Source organism: Microtus pennsylvanicus, chromosome 18, assembly GCF_037038515.1.
Source record: "Microtus pennsylvanicus isolate mMicPen1 chromosome 18, mMicPen1.hap1, whole genome shotgun sequence".
NCBI classification, from domain to species: Eukaryota; Metazoa; Chordata; class Mammalia; order Rodentia; family Cricetidae; genus Microtus; species Microtus pennsylvanicus.
In genome coordinates, this window is record NC_134596.1 from 29,763,191 (window position 1) to 29,790,970 (window position 27,780).

Consider the following 27,780-nt stretch of genomic DNA (forward strand, 5'->3'; position numbering starts at 1 on the left):
CACCCTTTTGTCCCCTTTCATTTCTGTCTTAGAGTCCAGCACGGAGTGTGACCTCACGTGATGGAGCAGAGCTGGACAGGACAAAGCCATAGAAAGTTCTGCTGATGGTTGGAGTGACAGCTTTGTCTACAAAGCGCTTGTCACATGGGCATGAGGGGCCGAGTCTGATTAAAAGCCAGGAGCAGCGCACATGTCTGTAACCCCCGTGGTTGGAGGCAGAGGCAGGAGGATCTCTGGATCTTGCTGGCGGTATAGCCCAGATGATTGATGACCTCTAGGTTGGGTGAGAGATCCCACCTCAAAAAAAAAAAATCACAACAAACAGAACAAAACGGGAGCCAGGCATAGTGATGCACGCCTTTAATTCCAACACTGGAGAGGCAGAGGCAGGTGGATCGCTACAAGTTTGAGGCCATCATGGTCTACAGAGCAAGTTCCAGGACAGCCAGAGCTACAGAGAGACCCTGTCTTAAAACAAAACAGAACAGCAAAAATGGGGCCGGATAAGAGTAATGGCTGTGAATGCAAGAGGATCAGAGTTCAAATCCCCAGCACCCATGGAAAAGCTGGCATAGACGGCCACATGTGCCTGCAATTCCAGCTCTGAGGGGCAGAGTTCAAATCCCCAGCACCCATGGAAAAGCTGGGCATAGGTGGCCACATGCAATCCCAGCTCTGAGGGGCAGAGATGGACGCATCACAGAGACTGGATGGTGAAGCAGCCCAGCCGAATGGTGAGCTGCTTTCATCAAGGAGCCTTGACTCAAAAACTAAGGTGAGAAGTGACAGAGGAAAATGCCAGCATCCCCTCTGGTTCCTGTAAGTACACATAGGTGCAGGCCACCCACATGTGTGCACATGCCCCAGACACACAGACACACGCAGAAAGTCAGTCTCGCTCTCTACAGACACAGTAATTCCGTGTTCGTCTCCAAAGTCGATGACTTCTGAGGAACAACATACAAAGTTGACTTCTGGCCTTCAAGTACATATTCTCTCTCTCTCTCTCTCTCTCTCTCTCTCTCTCTCTCTCTCTCTCTCTCTCTCTCTCTCCCCCCCCCCTCAAATGCATGCACATCTGCACACACAGGAGCGTGCAAACACATACACAAAGAGAATTTCTGCCCAGCAGAGAAATGCCTATTTTCTAATGACTGAAAGAAAAATTTAGATTAATACTCTATACCTGAGCCATATGTTATCTTTCTAGCTATCGCCTCATGAATCTATGATGTCACTGGAAAATGCATGCTTTCAGCTTTAAATGAGACACAGTGAATAAAAAAATCCCAGCAAAATGTTTTTATCTAATGAGTTTTAGAGGTGATGAGTGTCAGTTAAGTGACAATTTAGGGGAATGGCTCCATGGCTATTCCTTTACCTTTCTTTGCATTGAACTCGGATTTAAAACATTTATTTTTGGGGTTGGAATATTTTCATCTGGACATCCCACTGTGACTTAAATAACCAAAAATAGGGGAGAAAGGAGGACTGGTCAGCTTTGTAGCATCTAAAAAGAGGTGGCATCCAGAAGGTGGGATTGAAGAGTCTCCTGTGCTCTCTGGAATTTCTAGGTCAGCTCACAGGAATTAAGTTCCATATGGCAGCCAGGATGCTGAGCAACGGCAATGAATGACAGCCCTTTTGGGGTCTCCAGCTGGGCTGCGGCGGGCTGCGGAGACTATCTGCAGAGGTAAGTGCAAACACGGCAGTCCTGGGACGGCGGGCAGGGAGTTACTTTACTGCGTCTAGTTTCCTCAACAGTCCAGCGGGGAAATTAGACGGGACGGGCCTGAAGGTGATCTGCCTCTGACATGGGGAAGTCTGGAGAGAGGAGAGAGCCCTCTTAGCCAGGACGAGGAAACTGAGGGCATCTTGCCAAAGCCCTCAGCTAGGTGCGCAGAGTAATTCTGAAGGTGTCAAGCCAGTCCCGAAGACCCAGAAACACAAGGGCAGCTTGTGCTGTTATCTGACATCTAAGACTTCTTGGTGTCAGAATTGGGATCATGCTAACGGGCAGAACCACTTAGAAGAGACCAAAACCTTGTGAACAACCCGGGCTTCTTACCCCTTCTCAGCTGAAAGCACCTGTGTTTGAAGTGAAGTGGCTGCTGTCTCTGATTTTATCAACACGCTATATTCACACTGTATGCAATAAATATGTAGAACGATGTGTTAACAACAAATATTTTTAAAGATCTGTGGTTTTATTTGTGTATATGTGTGTGTCGTGTGTGTGCCAGGGTCTCAGAGGCCAAACGAAGTGCTAGGTTCCCTGCCATGGAGTTACAGGCAATCACGAGCCGCCAGGCGTGAGCTTTGGCAACAGAACTCATGTTCTCTGTGAGAACAGCAAGTGCTCTCAATGCTGAGCCATCTTTCTCATCTCCATACATTTTCCCCTCTCTTTTTCCCCCATAAATATATTTTTTTTTTGGTTTTTCGAGACAGGGTTCCTCTGTGGTTTTGGAGCCTATCCTGGAACTAGCTCTTGTAGATCCGGCTGGTCTCGAACTCACAGAGATCCGCCTGCCTCTGCCTCCCGAGTGCTGGGATTAAAGGCGTGCGCCACCACTGCCCGGCTCCCCATAAATATTTTTAAAGACAAGAAGTAACATATCTTTGTATTAATTTTTTCATCTGTGACCCTCAGAAATCACTTTAAAGAGAGAAGCATTTATGATCCCAGCACTGGCGAAGCCGAGGCAGGAAGACCAGGGGTCCAAGACTACCCTGAGTTACAGAGTGAGGTCAGGGCTTACTTGTGTTAAGACCCTGTTTCCATGTGCTCCATGCCATCCTGGACATTCCTCACCAATGTTTTTCAGTTATTTATTTATTTATTTATTTTGGTTTTTCGAGACAGGGTTTCTCTGTAGCTTTGGAGCCTGACTTGGAACTAGGTCTTGCAGACCAGGCTGGTCTCGAACTCACAGAGATCCGCCTGCCTCTGCCTCCTGAGTGCTGGGATTAAAGACGTGTGCCACAACCACCTGGCTCCAGTTAATTTTATAAAGAAAACCTCTTTTCCAAATATTCTCCTAGGAATGCTATTTATTTTGTGTGATCTCATTATTTTTCATGGTTTTAGAATTTTTTAAAGCAGAACTGAAGGGCATTTTCGCCTAGATCTGAAGCCCAGCTGTAACAGAAAGGCACCGGGCACTCCTGAGAGTGTGGCTGAGGGCTTTTCAAAGACAGCTGACGTTTCTTAGGGTTTTATAGACTTCTCTGGGGTGTTTAACTCTTTCTTGTCGAAGATGAATAAATGTCAAAGGTTCCTCTTCACAAACAAAACACAGACTCTCTCACACGCATTCACACATAACTATATCCTCCACCCACACTGGCTCAGACTGACACACTCATACACACTGACTGCCACTGGTCGGTGGCATCAACCGGTCTTCGTCCTCCGACCAGGAGGTAAACTGAGGCACGGAGCAGGACAGTCTTCCACCTCCCGACACCCTGCCCAGCGGGAAAGGCCTCCAGGAAACACAGAGCATAAAGAAGAGGGGGTGTGGGTTGGGAAGCAACCTCACCTCTGTGTCAACGCGATCTTCAGCTTGTCATTCTCAGACTTGAGGTGTGTGTCAGCCGGGCTGGCATGTGAGGCCTTCTCATCGTCCGTTCCATTGACGCTGGATGCCTGAGTGGAAGACGGGGTTTCACACCCAGATTCCTGGCCAAAGTGAATTATCTTCACATGTTACTGCTTGTCCTTATATTGGCAGCAAATTAGGCATAATGAGAAAATACGTGTTTATGAGTCTGGACAAACCGACCATTGAACCAGAATGCAGTGTAGACTAGTCAGCAAAAAGGTTGACCAAGACAACCAATCCTAGGGCCCAAAGTGAACACGCCACAGGAAGTTCATAAAGCCTGCAATTTACTGATGAGATAAGACCTGGGGCCATCACTCACAGATTCTTAATTCAGACTTTATGTTTCTATTTCCTGTGTTCAAGCTCTCCCAAGCTTGAATGTCCAGTCTCCTGAAATACCCCGGCCCAGAAGTTGCAATTGTCAAAGGGGTTGCTATATACAATAAGGAGCCCCAGGAGTAGCAAATCCTTGAGGCTCCAGAAAGTAACAGAAACAGAGACAACATACAATTCCTGGCTAGGAGAGCTAGATCAACACATTTATTAAAAACACAGGAACCAGATACGGTGTTTGCGGGCTTCAATACTGTTTAGCATCCTTATGAATATCCTGAAGTGTCTTTTTGTAATAAACCAAGCCACCAGGAGGAAGAACTTCATCTAGTCTTGAATAAGATCTGAGATCCTATTTAGCCTCCAGCAGGCACGAAGGCAACTAAAGGCAGCATGAGAATAATGCATAAACCTGACTAACTTAAATTTCTGCATTACAAAACAGAAACCATAAACAAAATTAAAATGCAAATGAAACCCCAGGGAAAATATACGCAGTAGGCATTGGAAGTGAAATTTAAATATCTTTTCTTGAGTCATTTTTTAAATTAAAATTAAGATTTTATGTACATGCGTGTAGGGTGTGCGCACACGCAAACGCACACAAGCGCGCATGTGCAAATACGCATGGAGTCAGGGAACAACTTCCAGGAGCCCATTCTCTCCAGCTGCAGGGCCCTTGGACTCAACTGACGTCATTCAGTCCATCGGGCTTGTACGGCAAGTGCTCTTCCTGCCGGGCTGTCTCGCTGGCCCAAGACTCCTCAATTTTTAGAATTATATACTGAGATATTTTTGGATGTAGTCAGATATCTTGGATTTCCTTTAAAACATGGGGCAGGGAACAGAAGGGGGGGCATAACAAAACAACTGGTCACTGAGGTTCATGATTCAGTATACATCCAAGTATCTAAAGTCAGCAGCCGTGGCTGTCTGACCAAGGCTTGCATATGTTCAAGCCAGTCAAGAGTCTGGCATGGAGGGTGGGGCTCAGGGGCCCCTACACCTAACTAAGGAGCTGCTGACAGGTGGTGTCTTGTGGAGGAGGGAGATTGAGTTTTCTTTAAGGGTGTGGCCCCTGGTAGGTCAGCCACGCCCCAGTGGACAATCTCACATCCGAAAGTGTAAGGGCAGCACAAACTGGATTTGGTGGGTTATAGAAAGAAATAAAGGAAAGTAGGAAGGAAGGAAAGGAAGAAGAGAGGGAGGGAGAGGGAGAGGGAGAGAAAGGTCAGAAGTTAGGAGGGGAAATGGGGGTGGATATGGGAGGGGTTGGGGTGAATATAATCAAAATCTATTGTATAAAATTCTCAAAGAATTAATAAAAATATTGCATTACATATTTAATAGTATACAACTTGTCAAATCAACAAGTCTTCTTAGTGAGGTGTGGGATGGGAAAGTCTTAGTCACTGCTGGTGGGAGGGAGTTGGAACTGATCATCGCAGTAGGCTGAGAGCAGACACCTCAACAGACACCTTAAGTTTCCATCTCCGAAATTTATCCTGCAGAGAATGATCAAATGCTCACAGATGGGCAGGAAGGCTTACAGCCATGGTATTTATGTTAATGAGAAAAACAAAACAAAACAAAACTAGCTGCCCCAAATTGTAAGAGGCAAAAGGAATACATCATGATACAAACTAGAATATTACCTGGGCAGAAAAGCAGTTTTGAAAGGGAATATTGGAAGTCAGGAGGAAATGATCGTGACTTACAAAGTATTTTCATCAATGGTTAAAAGGAGTAACAAAAATGTACTAGAGAGATATACTAAAAACACACATTTTCATATACTACCGACCTATCCTTCCATGGTGGCACAGCACACAGGTGTGTGTTTGTTCTCTGGTGACGGGGTGGGAACTCAGTACCTTATGCTTGTCAGGCGAGCATTCTGTTCCTGAGCTACAACCCTAGCCTGAGAGCGGGCCGGCTTCATTGCTTTCTCGACAGCAAGCTATGCTGTATCTCTTTTGCTCTACCACATGCATGAAACCTGTAAGTGTCTTTGTACTCTGACTGCATAGCAATTTTCAACTATTTGAAAAACGTGGTTAGAGTGTTCATTCGTGGGAAAGATTCAGGAAGATCGGCGGCTGATTGTTGAAAGGAAAACAGACACCATCAGCGAGGATGGATAAAAACTAAGGCTTACGAGACAAAACCTCATTTCTACTTAATATCTTATGAGGCACACTTTATCTATAAAATGTGGTATTCAGGAAAAGACAGTGTGTTAGAATTCTCTATACCAGGAACCATCTCTGTAGCTTTAAATATGCATGGGGCGTGGGGGCTGGAGAGATGGCTCGGTGGTCAAGATACACATTAGTCTTCTAGAGGATCCCAGGACCCCAGCATGTGTATAAGGGATTTCTAATAGCCTGCAAACACCTGGTTCCTGTGGACCTGATACCATGCTCTTCTCGGTCACTCCTCAACATGTGACATACGCATGTTTTAATTTAAACACTAAATTAAAAAAAGAGAAAGATAGAGAAAATGTCTATAGTTTATACCCACATTTCCAAATCAAGAACTCAGCCTGTGTAATTACTCAATATACACCACTAAGTCAAATTCTCACTTGGATTAAGGACTACTAAGAAAGGTCCAGGGAAGTTCCTGTCCATCTGAGGCCTGGCATAGATTCCGTCCCATAAACCCACCAGGAGTGTCTTTTACTATGGCAATCCCAGGACACAGTGTGGGCATGTACCTCAAGACAGGCCTAGGCCTTCCCCATGTGGATCACTCCAGCCACCAAGTCTGCCACAAGCCTGTGCCCTGGTGGCCTCTCTCACCCTGAGTGATTGCTGGGTTCTCCCATCAGGGCTCTCGCTCCTGACCTTCTCTTTAATTTACTTCCTAGGCCCTGACGATTCTGTTTGGCTCATGGCCAGGTCGGGGTTGAGCATGACTACTTCAGTGTGCCTGGTCTTCCTGGGAGCTGCCCCCTCCCGCCAATCCTTCTCATCGTACCACAGCTGCCCAGGCCAAACCACCACCCCAGTGCCCTCCTCCCCGCAGCCTCCTGAGACACAGTGAGCTCTTACATCGTCCTCACTCCAACTCCACATCACTAGCCGTATAACAACCCTGATGTCTGCTGACCGCCTAGTCAATGAAATGGATTCCCCGCTCACAGCATCTCCAGGCTCTATCTCCACACTTGATGCCAAAGTGTGCAAGGCAGATATCCAGGTTGTCTGGCTCAGCCACCCCTGCTCTTACCTATAAGATGGCCAAGCCTTCGCTCATCAACAACGACACCAGGGCATGCTGGTACTTTTCTAACTCTCAGGTTAAATGGGTCTGTTATAGCCATTATCATCACATTTTTAAGCAGACAGGCTAATCAAATCCTGGCACAGCCAGATCTCTTCAGACTTCTAGCTTGCAGGGGGCGGAAGCACCTCCCACCTATCTTTTGTTAAGATGGGGAGAGGCTTGGAGATCTCTCCCTGAGAGCGGTTGTTCTAGTGAGCAGGAGGCGCTCGCAGCACTGAAGAGCATCCCACTGTGGACTTCCCAAAACAGTCAGTAAACACTGCCTCACCACTCACACCGCCCGTCCTTAAGGTTGCTGGAATTCCAGAAAGCCCAACACTGCCCTTGACCTAGCAGGATGGGCCTAACGTGGACACTGTGCACTAACCAAGACCCGCCCCCACCCCCTTGCAATGCTGGGCACACGCCTGGTCTTGAATATGCTAAGAAAGTGTTCTACCACCGCGCTACACCCTGACCTTTAAACACAGTCACCGCAAAAGCCCTTCGCGGCCCGGGGACAGGCAGCTCTGACTGTATCAACAGCTCTCTGTCAAGAGTCCAGTACTATGCCTGAGAAATCCCAAAGCCTCATAAACGCAAGTCGCTTCATCTTGCTGAGAGCAGGCTAATCGTTGAAAAATGCCTTCAGATTTTAGCCCTGCTGCTAAAATTACCCACTTCTTGCCAAGAGCGACAAGAAAGAAGAAATCTCAATTACTGATCACCCCCCATATTTATTTTAGGGACAGATTACTTACTTGGGAATGATTACTCGAGGTCTCGATTTTCTCCTGGGACTTGTCTCTGGCTAGCCTGGCAGCTTCTTTCACCTCCTGGAACTTCTCTGCAAACTGAACATGCAGACCAGTTATCAGGACTGACTTGAATCTTACTTCCGGCCATACCCAGCAGCCACCTTTATTATTCTGTATCCATTGTAAGCTTATAAATTCTGTACAAATGGCAGAAAACCTTTATCTGTCATTAAGAGGAAACAGAGATAAGAAAGCTCCCTCCTTCCAATAAACACCACTGGTCACGGTCACCCTGGGGGCAGTGTCAAAGTTACAGGTGCTAACTGGCTGCAGTAACTAAGAGAAAGCATGTTTTAAATCCTCTGGTTAACGGAACTTAATACAAAGGCGACACAGAAATAGAGCCTTCCTGCGCTGAAGAATCTATTTTGAGAGTTTAAGAAAACCCACAAACGCCATGGGAGGGAATCAAGAACTTGGAAGTTAAAGCCATGAGAAAGGAAAGCGAGGCTGGGTTTGATGGCGCATACCTGCACCCCTAGAACGTGGGAGGCTGAGGTGACAGAACTAAAATCTCAAAGCCAGTTCATGTCATATAAAGAGGTCTAGAGCAGCCCGATATAAATCATCAGACCCCGACAAGCAGCAACAACAACCACAAAATGAACACCAAAAATGGCAGGGGGGTAGTTTCAGGTACAAAATAGAAAAATGCAATAAACTAGCTCTTTAGTTATTCCATAGTTTGGTTTTCAATGCTTCGGCAAGAGGGACAACACGGGACAAAATGCTAATGTGACGTTAACCTTCACTGTCTGCTTTGCTTGACTCCCTCAGCAGCCACCTAGGAGACACACCTCTCTGTACATCTGCGAAGTGTTTCCACGGAGGTTTGACTGAGGTGGGAAGACACACCTGAGCATAGATACCATCCTGTATACTGGTCTCAGAAGACATAAAGGCGGTGGGGGCTGAGTACCAGCATTCTCTCTGCTTTCTGTCTACAGATGCAAAGGGACCAGCAGCCACTTCCTATCTTCCCTACCCTGACGGACTGCACCCTCAAAGCCTGAACCAATAGAAAGCCTGCTTTAGGTTGCTTTGATCACCGCAATAAGAGAAGGAACCAATACTAGGAAAATTGAAGTCTAGGTGATACGTGCGGCGTTTATTATTATATATCGTCTCTATTTTGAAAAATGTTCTAATATTTCCATAGTTTAAAAATCCTAAAGCCAGGGCTAGAGAGATGGCTCAGCAGTTAAGAGCACTTACTTGTAGAGGACATGAATCCTAATGCCCATGTCAGGTGGCTCACACCCACCTGGAACTCCAGCCCCAGGGGACCCAACACCCTCTTCTGGGGTCTCTGTGCACTGCAGTCAGGGCACAAATCCACACTCAGATACACATAGACACATAATTTAAAGGAAACATTTAAAGAATCTTTTTAAAAATCCTAAAGTCACAGGTAAATGCTATCGGTTGCTGGCTCAATAGTCACTGACTGGCGAGAGGACTGAGGTCTGTTAGCAGTACACTGTTAGCGCAGAGAATGGCTTAACAGACAATGCTGGTATTATAAACCAGGGGAGGGTAAAAATGGCAACACCGGCAAACAAGAAAAGCCAGCAAGCTACACAACCCTGACATTTCTTGGGGTTTTGTCAAGTGCTCATTTGGGGTGAGCACAAGCTCCCTTCTCTGAGCAGCACTGGGAGCCCCGACAGACAGCGGGTGCTGGCAAGCCCCAGAGCCCGCCCCCCCCCCCGCCCCCTCCCTGCCCCAGCGGAGAAGAGCATCCTTCCTGTTAGAGCCTGCGCCCCCTGCAGGCCTACTGACCAAGCTACAGACATGGGGCTTCACTATGTCTTGACCAGTCCAGAGCTGTCAAAGGAAAAATCACTTTACCTGCTGCTTAAAACAGAGGAGACTCATTGGGGATGGAGACCACGACTCCCTCTCTGGGGAACCCCTGACAGGGAGGGGCCCTGCTTCTCCTTCTGGTAAACTGCCCCTTCGCCCCCTCCCAGCCCCAGGTACATGTGGGTTTATTCCTGAATGAGCTCTCGCCTACTGAGAAGGAAACAGTCATGTCAAAGACTTGGTCCCTCTCCACAAAGGAACTCTAAGTTTGTAAAGGACTCTGCTTACATTCAACAGACACAAACTAAGAACGACATTTCAGGAAAAGAGGTTTTAAAGCAATAAAAGAGGAGATTGGGGCTAGAGAGACGGCTTACAGCTGTCGAGAGTACTTGTTGATCTTGCACAAGGCAGGGTTGGGTTCCCAGCACCCACAGGGCAGCTCACACCCATTTCTATCAGTGTCAGGGGTTCTGATGCCCTCTTCTGGCCTCTGAAGGTACTGCATGCAGATTTAAATGGTGCTCATACCAGGCAAAACACTCAGAGACACATAAAATTAAAATAAATAAATTGTAAAAATACATATTCACAAACAAGAGAAGCCTCACAGATACATTTTAAAATGTTCACTTAAAATATATTACATGTCCAGATATACAATAAGCTATGCATGGTAGCTCATGCCCATTATCTCAGTACTTGAGAGGCTGAGGCAGGAGGATTACTGAGAGTTCAAAGTTAGTCAGCCTTGCATACATAATGAGTTCCAAGACAGCCTGGACTATAATGTGGGACCTTATCTCAAAAAACCAAAACCCCCCAAAACAATAACAAAAACAAAACAGAACGAACAGATCTACACGTTATCAGCTGATACAGGATGGAGTGGAACGAGCCACATGAACAGACCTCAATCAACTGAACAAGAACGAGCTTACAGCAGGAGGGGAACACACATTAACAGGAAGATTACTCGGCGTGGTAAGGGGGGAAGTGTGCTGAGCCGCCATGAGAAAGACCAACCTTAAAACACCAGGCCGGGGTGCGAACAGAATTAAGCGTTTATCAGACTGCTGCTTGAGGGCTAGGAGGGAAACTGTCTAAACTTGGAGGCCATGGAAGAAAAATCACAGACGTGACAGGTTTGACTACGTAACAGTTCAAAGCCTTTGAGTGGAGGAACAAAAACAACAACAACAAAACCAAAAAAACAAACAAAACCAAAACCCAAACCCCTGACTCAGAAGGGAAACAACAGCCTGGGAAAATGCCCTCAGCCAGGACAGGATAGCAGAAAAGAAAAAAAAAAAAAAGACCATTATTTTTTCACAGAGTTTGTACAAGATAAAAACGCCAATAGATAAATGGCAAAATTCCTGAGGAAAAATACATACAGTAAATAAACAAGTTCTGAGGAGGGTTGCTCGGCCTGGCTGGAAATTTGAAGCAAAATAATGAAGTGCTGTTCTTTGCCCGTGAAATTAGCACACACTAACTACAATCATAAACTCCAGTGCTGGCAAGATCCTTCTGGTGGCGTGTTTTGGTACAGCCCCACTGAGAAGCAGTTTGGAAGCACATATTGTAAGTGACAAAAACATTCATACCTACTGACGCGGAGATATCGCTTCTGGGAAGCTGCAGAGAAGGTAATTGAGAATATGAGAAAAGGGGCCTTCGATATAATCATCATTATCCTAGCATTATCTACAGTAATGAAAAACTGGAAGCGATCCAAGGCCTGCGGGGCTGGTGGGAGAGCGATCCCTTCACAGCCTTCAACTGCCGGGAGAGCAGAGGCAGGCTCAAAGTTCCCAAAAAGTTATCGCTGGCAGAGACCGCCTCCAGGTCTAATATTTCTAATATTTCTCCTTGACTATATTACAAAGCACATACACTCGTAAGCCTGGGGAAATGCTGTTTTAGTTTTTTGTGTCTGTGTGTGCATACGGAGGTCAGGAAGGTTTCTGCAGTCAGTTCTTGCCTTCCACTTTTATGTGGGTCCCAGGGATTGAACTCAGGATGTGCGGCAAGTGTCCTTACACCTGCTGAGCCATCGGTAGCCCCAGAAGATGTTTCTAGAACCTGTGGTCTCATCAGACATGAGCACCAAGCGCGTAAGCTTTCTATATGCATTCATCTTCTAAAAATGAAATGATATTGTGTATCTCACTTACAATCACTTTTGAAATTAATAATATGGCCTCAATACTTTCAATCATTTATACGATCTTCTACTAAATTATCTTAATTTTTGTACAATATTTTCTTGAAAGATACACTGGACTATTTAATCAATTTCTTTTCTTTTCTTTCTTCTTCTTCTTCTTCTTCTTCTTCTTTTTTTTTTTTTTAAATACAGGGTCTCTCTGGGTAGCTCTGGCTGGCCAGGAACTCACTGAGATCTGCCTGCCTCTCCCTCCTGAGTGCTGGGATTCCAGACATACATCACCACGTCCAGGTCACCTGTCCCCTTATGTTGGACTTTTTAGTTTGTCTGTCTGTCTCTTTCTCTGATCCTGCAAGAAATCCCCGTAGCAGCTGCATCCTGCCAACAATATTTCCTTACACCTACTCATGGATCGAAGGAGATTCAAAACAGAGTTTTCTGAAATACACTGCCAAATACATTTTTTAAAATTCTGAGATCATTTTCTCAAGTTGTAACAATTTAAATCAAAATTATCATCATTTATGAAAAATGAGACTATTACCGTTTGATCTTACGTGCCTCTGCTTTGGGGTGGGGGTGGGGTTGCTCTGGAAGACCTGAACCCTATTGTCTGCCTACTAAAAATTGAGTGTTTTCTTTTTTTATTAGCTTAACAGAATCTCACAGTTGCCTGAACAGTGAGGAGCGGAGCAGTCTAGGCTGATCATGGCCACCTACTTTACTATTTATTTATTTTGGTGTGGTGGGCTGAGGACCAGGGCTGAGGACCCAGGGCTGACAGGGGAGCCAAAGATGACGCCTGTCCCAGTGTTTCTCAGGGAGTGTTGGGTACCACTCTCTGCTTTCTTCCATGAATGCAGATGTGTTGAGTGCAGCTTGAGAAGAATGATTGACAAAGGGTAAAACAAACAAAACAAAAAAGGCAGCAAACTCTTCGGCCCCACAGCCTGGAGCCAGGGTGTCTCTGCCACCACTCTGTCACCCTGTGGAAACACCACGGCCAAGGCCACTCTTAGGAAAGGAAGCATCTACTTGGGTCCTCCTTCACAATATATCCTGAATGGGATCCGTTTGGACACAGCCACTGTTTTCTGGTCCAGGTCACTGCCATCTGTGAGCTGGGTGTGCACTACAGCTTCCTAACTGGTGACAACTTCCATCCGTGCCTCCAGCAGATCTCTCCTCAGCACGGTAGGAAGGCGTGGTGATGCACAGCTAGGATCCTAGCACTCAGAAGGCAGAGGCAAGAGGGTGACAAATCGGAGGCCAGTCCAGGCTACAGAGTGAAACCTGTCTCATAAATACACACATACATACATATGTACATATGTACATAATGCACGCACATACATACATACATATGTACATAATGCACGCACATACATACATACATATGTACATATATGCATGCACATACATTGTTTTAGTCACTCTCGTATTGCTATGAAGAGACACCAGGACCAAGTTAACACTTCAAAAGAAAGCATTTAATTGGGGACTTGCTTTCAGTTTCAGAGGGTTAGTGCATTATCATCATGGTGGGGTGCATGGGGGCAGGCATGCCACTGGAGCAGTAGCTGATCCAGAGAGAGAGAGAGAGAGAGAGAGAGAGAGAGAGAGAGAGAGAGAGAGAGAGAGAGAGACAGAGAGAGAGACAGAGACAGAGAGAGAGAGAGAAATATGCTGGGCTTGGTGTGAGCTTGAAACCTCAAAGCCCACCCCCAGTGACAGACTCCCTCCAATAAGACCACGCCTCCTAATCCTTCTCCAATAGTGCTACTCTCTGATGACTATGCAATCAAACAGATGAGCCTACGGGGGCCATTCTTACCCAAGTCACCACATGGTGTGAGCAATATACTGCCTTCACTTTATGTAATAATCCTATTCTCTTCTGTTACTTGCAGCCAAAAGTACTCTAAAACACATTAGAAGAACACAGCCCCCAGGTAGAAAACTGGCCTTTAAATCAGTCGACTGGGAGACAGGAGGCTGGGTAACACTCTTAAGATTATACTCAATTAATAAAGGGAATGCTGGGGGATATGTGGGTTATAGATTATTTTTATTTAAAATATGCATCACATTTTTTTGTATTGTGTGCACACATATACCATGACAAGCATGTGGAGGTTGGAGGACAGCTCGCAGGAGCTGTTTCTCTCCTATTACCATGTGCCCAGGGGTTGAATTCAGGTCATTAGACTTGGTGGCAGATGCTCGTAGCAACCGAGACAACTCATTGGGCCCCTGCCTTACTTTAGTTTTTGTTGATGAGGTTAAAATACTCCGGGGGGGGGGGGGGAAGCCACTTATGGGAGAAAAGGTTTATTTTGACTCACAGTCTCATGTTATATCCTATCACAGCGGGGACGCCAGCACCAGGAGCTTGAATAACTGGTTCTATCCACAGCCCATCGCAGAGAGAAATGAATGCCTGCCCATTTGCTCGCTTGTGCTCAGCCCAGTTCCCCCACTCTCACGCTGGGTAGGATCCCTGCCTAGGGAATGGCGCTGCCCACAGTGGACGGGGTCTTCCCCCATCAATGAACTTATTAAGACAATCACTTCAGACACACCCACAAGTCAATCCTACACAGATGATCCCTCATGGAGACCCCCTCAGCTGATTCTCCATTGTGTCGAGTTGACAGTTAAGGTAATCACCACACCCAGATTATAATATTAAAGCTGAAGGCAGTTATCACATAGGTGTGTGGGTTGAGAAGCATTCATTCGCCATAGAGTGGGGCAGACTCTATTCTGGGCCATTCGCCCTTCTGAAAGAACACGTTTCCTCTGTCTGCAGTGAATGAGAAGGAAGCAAAGTCAGAATGGTGGGCACGTGAGGTCAGATGCCAGAGAGACTAAAATGCTAACGATTCTTCTCCCTGGTCCACCTCCTTTGTCTCTTTCCGTGACTTCTTTCTAGCAGAGAAGGCATACTCCGTCCCAACAGTCCTCAGCAGGCTGAAGTATCATGACTTCTCCAGGGGACACACGGATCCTAATTCCATTTCGGGAATATACAGCTTTTATTATTTTTGGAAAGCCTGTCTATAGAGCAGAAAGTTTCCGCCTGGTACTTCCTGGGCTGTGGCTGCTGAGCGCACTTTCTAAATGAAAGCTAAGAACAAGGTATCTATTTTCTTTCTGGGGGTTGGAGAGAGAAGTTCACAGAAAGCCTTCCTAAGTGAAAATGTCCACACTGGTGTTTCATTGTCCAGCCCACAATGTCTGATTACTGATCCCCCTGCAGGTCTGTGGGCGGCTGCACGGTTGCGCAGAGAAGGCGGGAATACTGAGTCACAGCTGCTCTCCAGCACACAAGCCTCAGGAACCCCTCAGGCCCAGGTTCCCTCTGGGCGAGCTAATTGCCGCTTGTCGGGGCTGCTAGCCTCTATTCGTGGCAATTTATCAGTGTGTGGTTAATCGCTGCCTTCAAAGAGAAAGGAAACGCTGATTTGAAATATGTTGGACAAAGGACATATTTGAGAGCTTGCTTCAGAAATCTCTGTGATGATGGCAGGCCACAGTCAGAGCAGAGATGAGACTGCTGCCGGAGCCCCGGGTGACTCAGGAGGACGGGACACTCCTCCTTAATAACAAGACGTGTTCTTTGTCTGGGAAGAACGGGAAGTAGCATGGACCAAGGAAGGAAGAACTGAACTTTCACACCTTGTCCTACTTCTGTTTGGAGCTTTCCTTTTGATTTTTTCTCGCTGATGTTTTCTTTCCCCTTTATCTGTCCTCACTACCTTGTTTCCTCTACGGACTGAAAGAGATTGGACCAGGAAGCTAGGAGTGCTTCTTTCAGACTCTCCTGGGCTCCAGGACAGAAGCAGAAGCGGGTGCTAAGATGGGCCCAGACATGACTAGATGCTAACCCAGCAGCCTGAGGCCTGCAGACACGAAGACGGTGTAGGAGTGAGTGCTGGGCATGATAAAGGGCCTCCCTGGCATCTCCTCTCTCTAGCAGGCAGCTCTGTGGGATGGAAACCACACAAAGCCCTGCTCCACTTCAGAGAGAGGCCCTGGACACTCATTCTCGGGCACCATAGCTGATTCTGCTCCCCTCCCCCACTGCAGAAGACACTGTTACTATCCGTTCCTCATCATCCCAGAGTCTTGGCCTCCCCTCATCTGTCTGACAAAGTTCTGCCAATTTTTAAAAATTCATAAAAATGCTCCATCTCTTACTCAAATCGTCATCAGCTCTACCCTGGACTGAATCCAACGCGCTTCCAGGAAAGGAAAAAAAGAAAAAGAATATCTGGAATGCAGATCTGATCACTTTACTTTTGGGGCTAAAATCCTTCAAAGGTCACAGGATAAAATCTAGAAACCCCAGTATGTCCTGCAAGACCATCCAAAAGCAGTTTCTAGGAGTCAAATCAGAGAAGACTTGGCCAGTGTCTGCAGCTTCCCTCTGTAGCACACGTCCAGTGCCAGGGCTAGAGCTGCTTCCTGCCCTTGGAATGACAATGGGATGCCCCTGGGAACAGCCTTGGGACACCCTACTGAGCCAAGCACACTAGGAAGGTGGCCTGGAGCCAGGTCTGCACTGGATCCTGGGAAATGGTCAAGGTCAAAGGTGTAGGGTCAAGGTCAAAGGTGTAGGGGAGGGGAAGAAACAGAGCTGGACAATTTTGTCACAACTGGTGACAAGGAGACTTGGGATTAGCAATGTTACCGGGCTCAAGTGTAACCAGAACCTAAAAGCAATCGTATTCCGCGTGCCTGCCCCTTAGAGGGCCCCACTCTTTCTTTAGAAGATAATCTTTCGAGCCATACAGCCTCAGGGCCCGGAGGGTGCTCAGGTACAGCCTCCTTAGGATCCAGTTTATCCAGAGATAAACCGGCCACGTGCCAGAGGAGAAAGTGTCACACATCCTATCCAAGACACATGCCAGCTCTCCACAGTCACCCTGACCTCTGACCCCACCGATTGTCCAGTTATTAAGGATGCAGCCATGAGCATCACGGAGCACAGAGAACAGCTTGCTCTTGGAGCTGCAGGTCACACTGGGCCCTTTCTCCAGCGTGACCTTGACGAGAGATCACACGGCCACGCTTCTGCCAGCCCCACTCCTCACGCCTTCATCCATCAATGCTGCTGCAAACCTCGGGAGTCTAGGGAGACTGCAGCTTCAGGATGGCCAGAGGCCCCTCAGGCCGCTGGAATGCTTTCCCAAGCAGAGCAGTGTATTGGAGCTGCGGGCCTCTTCCCACATCCCGGCTCCCGCACGGCTAGCTTTACACCAGAAATAACAACACACAAATTGTATTCAAGGAGTCTGAAGCTGTTTGAGAGAGGGGCCCCCTCACCCACAGTGCCGCACACTGGAAGGCACTTACCTTAGTGAGCTGCTGCTCTGAGGAGAATCCCAGACCGAACACTGTGTTGGCTCTGCTATCTGCCCACTGCCCGAACTTCTGCGAGGTTTTGGTGAACGTCATGTTCGGGGTGATGGTGCTGTTTATGATCACCTACAGGAGACAGCCCAGAGAGGAAGGGCGTTAGCTGTGGACGGACCCTTTTCTCCCGACAAAGGCCATGGCTATGGGATGCTTCCTCTGTCCTGCTGGATTTGCTCCTGGGTTGTTCTTACCAGGGCAGACACAACACCACGACAAAGGGCAACTCCAGATGCTTCGCAATAGAAGCCCAAGACAGACCTTTCATAAAACCAATAGGAAAACATCTCACCTGAGAACCGTTTCCAAAACTGGTGTTTTATTGCCTCACAGATGCCAAGTATCAAAGTTCCCTTAAAGGCTGGCCATGTGTGGCCCTCCCCCACACCCCACCTCCCTTTTGAATTCCCAGGCACTCTAAAAGCCAGCCGAACCAGTTAATACTTCCGCCAGCCTTTGCTTCCCAAGGGGGAAAGAGAAGATTTCCATCTGGAGCGTGGGTAGGGGGTTAATCAATAGTAGACTAGCCATACTGGTGTGAGCGGGGAGACTGTAAGGGATGGCTCAGGGGCCTGGCGCTGGCTGTTACCACCCCTTGGCCTCAAATGAAGAAAGAAGTGGAGGGTCCATGCGGTCTATGTGTTTTCTAGCTTTGTATTTCTGGCTACCATGAAGTTACTGTCCAATGTTCTGAAGCAATCAATGCAGTGCTCACCAGATGGCCCCCGGGTTGGTCACATCCATATCCTTAGGGGTTCTCTGGATGCCAGTAGATAGAGGCTGCCCTGAGCGTAGCACGCGGCTCTCAGGCTTTCTCAGAGTTTGCCACGCTGCAACAGCTCTTTAAAACTAAACAGTTTCTAAGTTATTTCATCTAATCTTATCTTTAAATAAGGGAAAACTGAGGCTCAACAAAGTCAAGTGGCTTGTTCAAGGTCACAGACCAGCAAGCGGTTAGAAGGACGTGGTTAACTGATTTCAAGGGCAAGACCTATTCATCCTGCTTGGGGATCAGCTCAGCTTCTTTGACCTATGAACTTAGCAACTTTGGGGAGCTCCCAGCCATTCTTTTCACAGATTGCTCCTGTGCCGTCTTTTCTCCTTGCCTCTTTCCACAACTCCAGCTATGCCTGCACTAGACCTTATGAGTGTGTTAGGCCTGTTTTATGTTGACCGATTGCCACTGCCCTTCTCTCTTGGTTCTCTGTGGTTTAATTGAGACATTTTAAAAAAGATTTACTTCTTATTTTTAACTATGTATATGTGTTGGGAAAGACGGAATGCCTGTGAGCATAGGTGCCTGTGGAAGTTAAAGTGCTGGGTGCCCTGAAGCTGGAGAAGGAGTAATAGGCTGCTGTAACATGGGTGCTGGGCTTTGAAAACGGGTCCCAAGGAAGAACACTATGTGTTTGTCACCACTAAGCCATTTCTCCAGGCCCCGATCTGAGCATTTTTAATTGATCTGTTTTCTTGGTGGTTGATATAGTATATCTGCTGTAAAATCTACCCACTCAGTACCTTGTGGGGGTGGGGGCGAGGGAGGAACAAAGAGAATGGAGGAGTTTTAATTGGTTAGCTAGTTTTGCTTGGTAGCTCTGACTAGCCTTGAACTCACCATCCGCCTTCTTCAGCCTCCCCAGTTCTGAGATTCACCACCATTCCTGCCTCCACTGAGTTATTTTTAAAATCTAGCATATTCAATATTTGAAAAAAATATATTCCAAAACCAGGCATGGTAGAGTACACCTTTAATTCCAGCAATTGGGAGGTAGAGGCAAAAAGATCTCTGAGAATTTGAGGTTCCCTGATTTACAAATCGAGTTCCAGGTCAGTTAGGGTCCACTTCGTGAGATCTTGTCTTAATCAAAACCAATCCATCAATATTCTAAATCTCTGAGGATAGTCTTCCCTTTGCCCGTTTGGTTCATTTCCTCTCTGTTTCCTCAATAAATTGATGTATTTATTTCAAAATCCTTGATGAAAACACTAACAGCTGGACCATCTCTGAATCTTTCATTATCTGGGCTTCCCCTCCTGACTCGAGGCATATGGTCCCAGATTTCTGCAGGTCTAGTCTTTTTTGTTTTTAAATCTCATGCTGAATGCAAAGACTCCATAGAATGTGACCATCTGCCAGAGCATGTTCCCCTTCCTCTCGGCTAGATGAATTAGGCAGACAGGAAATCCCTTCATCTCCGGGCCGGACTGGGTCAGGTTGGGTGTCAGCTCCCATGGGACTCAGTCTAACTTTGGTTCACTCCTGGACTTAGGACAGGCTCTTTAAGGAGTTCAACAGAGAGATCTTTATCTCCTCTGCCCTGAAGGACTGTGGAGAGTCAGGACTATCCTTGAAATAGTTTTCAGCTTGCTTTTATTTTTTTTAATATTTATTTATTTATTATGTATACAATATTCTGTCTGTGTGTATGTCTGCAGGCCAGAAGAGGGCACTAGACCCCATTACAGATGGTTGTGAGCCACCATGTGGTTGCTGGGAATTGAACTCAGGACCTTTGGAAGAACAGGCAATGCTCTTAACCTCTGAGTCATCTCTCCAGCCCCATCAGCTTGCTTTTATAGCTTGTTAATTCCACAGACCTTCCCAACTAGGCCACCCTCCTATACTGGCTTCAGACCTTCTACATAGCTGAGCATGGCCTTGAACTCCTGACGCCCTGCCTCTACCTACCAAGTGCTGGGATTATACACATGTCCCACCACCCAGCTAGCAAACTGTGAAGGCGCCATGTGCTTGGGGTTACTCAAGTCTGCCCTCTGCCATTTAAGCAATGTGACCGTCGAGATCTCCACTGGTCTCTCTATCCATAGAAGCATTTCTGCAGGGCCCAGCTCTGCGTACAGCCCAGGTGACAGGGTGTTGACGGAGCCCATTATCCCTGCATCCGTTCTCTGCTCTCTCTGAGGCTTTCATGGTTTTGTGTATTTTACACTGTAACTTAAGAAAATGTCTTGGGTGGGGGAGAGGGGAGCCGACCATTTTGAAGTTCCTCAATCTCAGTTTCATCTCTTTGGCCACTGCTAAGTGCTGATTCCCTCCCTCAGCAGGATGTCTGCCAGGGCCCAGCCCCAGCTGTCAGCCTGTATCCAGAATTGGCAAATGTCTCTAGGAGGAAATCCGCCCATTTTGGCTGAGCGGGCCCATCTCTTTGGAATTTTGGTCTTTCTAGCCCTCAACGTTCTAAAGATCTTTGATGCACTCAAATCACATTTGTGGGGACAGGGATGTAGCACAGTGCTTGCTTCATGTGTTCATGTCCCCAGTACTGCCCCCCAAAGTCATATTTCTTCCACTTGTTACCAGAGAGAACCCCAGCCCATGAGAAGCTACATAATTCACCTAGAAGCTAAGTGCTGAGTCAGGACAAACTCAGACACAGTTCACGATGTGCTGGGACATTATTCTGTCATGTTTACGGGAAGCATGCAATCTCTCATAAGGTTGTTGCTCATGGCCTACTGAGCCAAACCAGGCTCAGGCAATGCCAGTCTAGTTTGTTGGACAGGGTTTAAGCCCAGCTACTCTCCAAGTCCAGGAACGCCCTGTATTCATTCAAAGCAGGAATTCCAAGAGTACTCGCCACCTGCTCATCTCCCTCCTCTTCCATCTGTAGCACGTCATGGAAAACAGAACAAGGAGCTGTTGAACTGCAGCTCATAACCGCAGACTCCTCCTGTCTCCTTCCCGCCTGTCTCCATGGGTCCTGTGTCTCCGTCTCTAACTCCAGGACATTCTCCTACCCATACAATTATACTGTGCACTTCCCTGGTAACAAAAGGGTTGTTCGTCCTTGGGATACAAAATGCTGACCTTGCAGAACTCGTGAGGATTTTGCAGAGGGAGCTGCAAGCATCCTCCTCGTTCCTCATTAAAAGGTCTGTAGTTACCAGTCCCTGTCGTCAGCATGAAGGTGCCAGCGCCCTTATCTACGAGCTGGAGGAGAGCCAGGAGGGGGAAAGTGAATTGCTCACGCTGGCTCCCTGCGGGCTTCAGATGCCTTAGCTGGTTCTGAACCGTTTACCCAAGGTTCTGAGACTTCCTAGATCTGGAAGGAAGAAAGAAAGGGGAGGAGAGAAAAGAAACGGTGGCAAGGAAGGCTACTAATCAGCACTACAGCGTCGCTTTCCTGTGCTTTAACTACCGAGGTGGTTAGTCTGAGCAGCGTCGCAGCCAGAGCAGTAGGTGAGACAGCTGGCTGGCTACCCTCCCAGAAAACCTAGATCATCCACCTCCGCAGGAGCAGCAAGAATGACACCCCTGCGAGCATGCTGTCAAAATATCCCCAGTCTTGGAATCTTCTTCCTTTTCTTGCCACTGACATGGGAACAGCCCCTGGCTGCACGGCCTTGTCCTTCAGATAGACTGGGTGGCAGCCGGTAGGGCCTGCTCCTTCTGCGCCTGCCCCTACCAGGCTCTGCCTGTCCCTCCCGGCTGACCGTGTTTGCACCTAGAAGGCTTTGTATTTCTCCTGGTGACTCTGAGCTTTGGCTCTTGCCCTTCTCAGGCATGGAGGAAGGAAGGAAAGAGCGTGAGCACAGACAGAAAGACCTTTAGAAAAACGACATTTCTGTTTTTTTAAAAAGCACCTTGCTGTAGCCCAGGCTGGCCTTGAACTCGGGAGCCTCCTGACTTAGACTTCCAAGTGTTGGATTATAGACATGTACCTCCAAACCCAGCTGAAAAGACTTTTTTTTAAAAGAAGAAATTATTTATGTACTTTACGTATATGAATATTCTGTCTTCATGCACACCAGAAGAAGGAATCTGATCCCATTACAGATTGTGAGCTACCATGTGGGTGCTGAGAATTGAACTCAGGACCTCTAGAAGAGCAGTCAAGTACTCTTAACCACTGACCCATCTCTCCAGGCCCTCCAAAAGGCCTTTTAATCTGCTGTGGGTCACAATGGTGAGTGCCCTGTGCAGCTGGGTGGGCAGGAAGGACAGCCTGAGGTTCAGGACAAAGAGATGCAAACTTAAGGGACTGAGGGCAGTTTAGTTATGGGCAAGCGATAACGTGCTCCTGGGAGAATACAGAGCTAGGGAAGACTGACAGACAGAACTTCCCAGCCCAGCTTTATTAGCAGTGTGGAAATATATGATCAGCACAGTCAAAGTAAGTCAGATACCATCAAGGGTTTGGGCAGGAGTATGGAGCAATGAGGCTGGGTTCTCAATATTTAACAACTCCACTTCTGAGCATGGGGAATGTATAGGAGTGCTCACGGGGCAGCGTGTGCAGAAGCAGCACCCCCCACCAGCAGGGCGGGCGTATCATGAACCGTAGCATGCCCATAAGAAATGTTGTCTGGGATAAAACCAGACTCTCTGAACATAGCGGACAATGAGGACTACTGAGAACTCAAGAACAATGGCAATGGGTTTCTGATCCTACTGCAAGCACTGGCTTTGTGGGAGCCTAGGCAGTTTGGATGCTCAACTTACTAGACCTGGATGGAGGTGGGGGTTCCTTGGACTTCCCACAGGACAGGGAACCCTGATTGCTTTTCGGGCTGGGGGGAGACTTAATTGGGGGAGGGGGAGGGAAATGGGAGCCGGTGGCGGGGAAGAGACAGAAATCTTTAATAAATAAATAAATTAATAAAAAAAGAGTAGAATAAAAAAAAAAGATTGACCTGCAAAAAAAAAAAAAAGAAATGCTGTCTAGCAGGAGAATCAACCACAGCCGCGGACATTGCCATGGGTCAGTCACGAAACACAGCATTTGTTCTTCTTTATAAGGATCTCATCAAGAACACATAAGGCATGTCTATTATATAAAAGCCAGAACCAGATAAAATAAACAACATACTATTTACGTCAGGGGTCAACACACTATAATCTTCAGGCCAAATCCAATAAGCAGACTATGTTTTTAGAGTTTTACTGGGTCACAGCTGACCATTTACATATAGTCTATGACCATTTTCTTGCCACTAAGGAAAAGCAGAAAAGCTGCAAGGGATCATAAAAGAAATTACTCTCTCGCTTGTTGAAAAGCCTTCCAACCTCTGGAACATACACACACACACAGACACACACGACACACATGGCAACATTACCAAGGGACAGTTTCAGGACAGGAAAATCTCTAATGGGTCAATGGAGAGCGTGTGATTAGGGAGAAGCCCACACATGCTTCTGGAATACGGTCAGTTCCCAATTTAAAATATTTCTACTTAAGAGTCGTCGGCTTTCTCATGGTATGAAAGCGATTCATACTCATTAGAAATCATACTTCAAATTCTTATTTGTTGTATTTTTGCAGTGCTGGGTTAGAAACGCAGGGCATTGGGCGTGCAGGTAAGAGCTATACCAAAGCCCCTAAGTTTTGATCTTTCCCAGCTGGTGATACCTAGCATGGTCCTCTGCTGGACAGCAGCCGTGTGCTACCATCAGCTGTGTGGTCACACGGTGGACATCAGCACTTCACAACAGCACCTGTGCAGCTCAGCTGGAGCAGTCAGTAGGTTGGTGTGTTCAATGAGTGTGAGCTGGGGCATTCAGTAGGTTGGTGTGTTCAATGAGTGTGAGCTGGGGCATTCAGTAGGCTGGTGTGTTTGATGCAGTGTGAACTGGGGCATTCAGTAGGCTAGTGTGTTCAATGAGTATGAACTGGGGCATTTAGTAGGTTGGTGTGTTCAATGCAGTGTGAACTGGGGCATTCAGTAGGCTAGTGTGTTCAATGAGTATGAACTGGGGCATTCAGTAGGTTGGTGTGTTCAATGAGTATGAACTGGGGCATTTAGTAGGTTGGTGTGTTCAATGCAGTGTGAACTGGGGCATTCAGAAGGTTAGTGTGTTCAATGAGTGTGAGTTGGGGAATTCAGAAGGTTGGTGTGTTTAACACAGTGTGAACTGGGGCATTTGTAGGTTGGTGTGTTCAGTGCTTTGCTGCGTTTCTTTCAATCTGCCATGAGCTTTTTGAGTTGTATACAGGGCCTTTGTGCTATGGGATCTATGTCAACTGAGTAGGAGATGCATGAGGGGCCACTTTAGTATTAATACATCAATGTTAACTGTTACTCAAGCCCGTAACAGAACTGTTAGGGAGGCTCGTCTTCAGGGTGAGAGGAGGATGTAGCCCGAGACACTGGCAAGTCACAATGAGGACAGAGGGGCTGTACTTGTAGAATCTAATCTTAGAGGAAAGGTGGGGCTCAAGGAGACTGTGGGGCAAGCAAGGAAGGGGTCACAGAAGTGGGAAGATCACAGAGGAAGGTGACAAGAAGCCTGGGGCAGAGACCTGCCACCAAGACACAAGTGAGGAAGAGCAGGTGACAAACAAAAGACAAACAGAGATGGCGCTGGAGTGGGAGGAGAATGAGGACGTGCTGACAACAGGGAAGAGCTGGGCCTCCAGGGCACAAGGGAAGAGATGACTGGGGGAGAAGCCTACACCCAGTGGGGAGAGGGTCTCCTCTGTAAGGCATCCCACGCTGTAAGGTAGGCTGCCGACTCCTCCAAACACCGAGTTCTCTCTGCAACTTCCACGTGGAACGGGGCCCTGATGAAAGATCCAGTCCCAGCAGGGCACTTGAATCAAGTGTTCTTAGGATGCCCCAAACACGGTGACAGGGTCTTGGAAGAAGGATAGCTGGGAAGATGAAGCTGGAGGCTGGAAGAACTTAGTTGAGAGTTGTTCTACACACGAGAGGCTACACGCTACAGCAACCAGGAAGTGGCTGCCCGCTCCCAACGTGGATTAGCAAGATGCTTCCTTCCTGTCCTTTGTCTCCTTCATGCCTCAGAGATGGAAGAAAAGAAATCTGACATTCATAGAAAACCTACTGTGTGGTCTGAACATTCCAGAAACTCACTCTCTTAAAGGGGCTCGACATTTTTTCAAAAGAGGAAACTATAATGGTGGAGAGAAGATAGAACCTTTGTTTTTTGTTTTTTAATATTACACCTATTTGTGTGTGTGTGTGTGTGTGTGTGCGCGCGCGCGCGCGCGCGCGCATACTTGCGTGCGAGACAGAGACAGAGAGAAAGAAAGGGGGAAGGAAGTACATGCATGCTACTGTGCATTTATGGAGGTCAGAAGACAACTTTTGGGAGCTGGCTCTTGCCTTCCATTGTGTGGGTCTCAGGGACCAAACCGAGACTTCAAAGACTGGCAGCAAGCACCCTTACCTGCTGAGCCATCTTACTGGCTCCTGATTGTGTTTTCTGAAAGCAACTTTCCATTCCTAGAATACCCTAAGCATTCTAGGGTTCCAGCTGCTTCTCTCCTTTGAACCACCACGGTCAGGCAGAACTTTTGGCACAGTGAGCACCGCTAATATCTGTAGAACAGACGGCCTCTCAGGTCTCTGCTAATGTAGATTTCCTGTGATCCCATAAATAGCCAGGAGCCAAGGGCAGGAGAGTCATCCAGAGTCCCCGGGAGAAGCACCTGCACCAGGCAAGCCCTGCCCACAGGCACAGGCAGCTTCTCATAAGGACGGCAGCGATGAACTTGGTCCACAAAGAGTTCCAAATCCACAGTGAAATTGAGGCTGCGATGGCTCAGTTAGCAAATGCTCTGGGGATGGAGCTTCATCACGGAGCTGGCCGTTCTGTGCACACTCACCACAAATCGTGTGGGTACTGTGATAGCCACGGCTCATGGCTCACGGCAGTGCTCTAAGGAGCTGGGAATTAGGCTCAGTAACTCTGTGGCCCAATAGCAGTTAACAGGCTTGCCCTTGGCAGTGGCCAGGCCCTTGCTCACTATCCTTCTATACACACCCAGACAGGGATAGCCAGACCTGACATCATCACAGCTATACCCCATCACAGCTACACCCCCATCACAGCTACCCCCATCACAGCTACCCCCCATCACAGCTACCCCCCATCACAGCTACACCCCCATCACAGCTACACCCCATCACAGCTATACCCCATCACAGCTACACCCCCATCACAGCTACACCCCATCACAGCTACACCCCATCACAGCTATACCCCATCACAGCTACACCCCCATCACAGCTACACCCCATCACAGCTACACCCCCATCACAGCTACACCCCCATCACAGCTACACCCCATCACAGCTACACCCCCATCACAGCTACACCCCCATCACAGCTACACCCCATCACAGCTACACCCCATCACAGCTACACCCCATCACAGCTACACCCCATCACAGCTCCATCCCCATCACAGCTCCATCCCCATCACAGCTACACCCCCATCACAGCTATACCCCCATCACAGCTGCCCCCCATCACAGCTGCACCCCATCACAGCTGCACCCCATCACAGCTACACCCCATCACAGCTACACCCCATCAGAGCTACACCCCATCAGAGCTACACCCCATCAGAGCTACACCCCATCAGAGCTACACCCCATCAGAGCTACACCCCATCAGAGCTACACCCCATCACAGCTACACCCCATCACAGCTACCCCCCATCACAGCTACACCCCATCACAGCTACACCCCATCACAGCTACACCCCATCACAGCTACACCCCATCACAGCTACACCCCCATCACAGCTACACCCCATCACAGCTACACCCCATCACAGCTACACCCCATCACAGCTACACCCCATCACAGCTACACCCCCATCACAGCTACACCCCATCACAGCTACACCCCCATCATGTCTATGGTGCTACCCACTTTAGCTTGGCTCTGAGACAAGTAAGCACCCCAAGTATACCTCTTCTCAAGCTCACATACAGGGAACAAGTATCCAGAAGTCCCACACATAGACATGGGACACACATCACCTCCCAGGGCTTGGGGAATGCTGAGGTAGAACACAGCAGGGCTCTCAGCAGGCCATGTCTTTAGGCCACACTGGAAGGGACACATGCCATACTGTGCCTGAATGGAAATGTCTTCATGGTTCAGGAAAGTGAAGAACAGGGTGGAACGGGGTCGTCCTGCAGTAAGCAGCCCGTGTGCTCTCAGGTAGGGGAGGCCCTCTGGTCACCTCAGGGAAGAGGCACTTGCTGTGCCTGGGACAGGATAACAACAGCTCCGCTGCTGGTTCCAGCCCCTTCCTCCATGAGAGCCTGTGCTCTTCCAGCAGCTGAGTTCATGCAGCCACTGCATCTGGTGTGGCCTTAGCTCAAAATGAGTCCCTTTCCATCCTAGCAACTTGTGACAAAAGTACATCTTCTCCATCCAATAGGGATGAGACAAGATGTTTTCCTAGTAAGCAATATCCTGTGCCCTGGGAGGCACAGCCGGCCTACACATGCCAAGCATGAATTAGAGGCCACAGGTTTGACATGTCCAGGCCAACAAAGAGAAGCAGGACCTAGGCCTGCCTTGGGTAATCAAGGTACGGCCCATGAGCTGAGACATGGT

General features: G+C 47.8%; 1 protein-coding gene across 2 annotated transcripts in view; it reads right to left on the bottom strand.

The window, feature by feature from the left end:
- The window catches only part of Homer2 (homer scaffold protein 2), a 98,256-nt gene that overhangs the window by 13,995 nt on the left and 56,481 nt on the right, over positions 1 to 27,780 (bottom strand). The window contains exons 3-5 of one of the 2 annotated variants that reach the window (XM_075952285.1): positions 17,376 to 17,507; positions 7,979 to 8,071; positions 3,546 to 3,652 (exon numbers count right to left, since the gene is read on the bottom strand). In XM_075952285.1, coding sequence (XP_075808400.1) covers positions 3,546 to 3,652; positions 7,979 to 8,071; positions 17,376 to 17,507 — 332 coding nt within the window. Of the gene's footprint in view, positions 1 to 3,545; positions 3,686 to 7,978; positions 8,072 to 17,375; positions 17,508 to 27,780 lie in introns of both variants that reach the window. The other variant, XM_075952284.1, reaches the window with a different exon arrangement.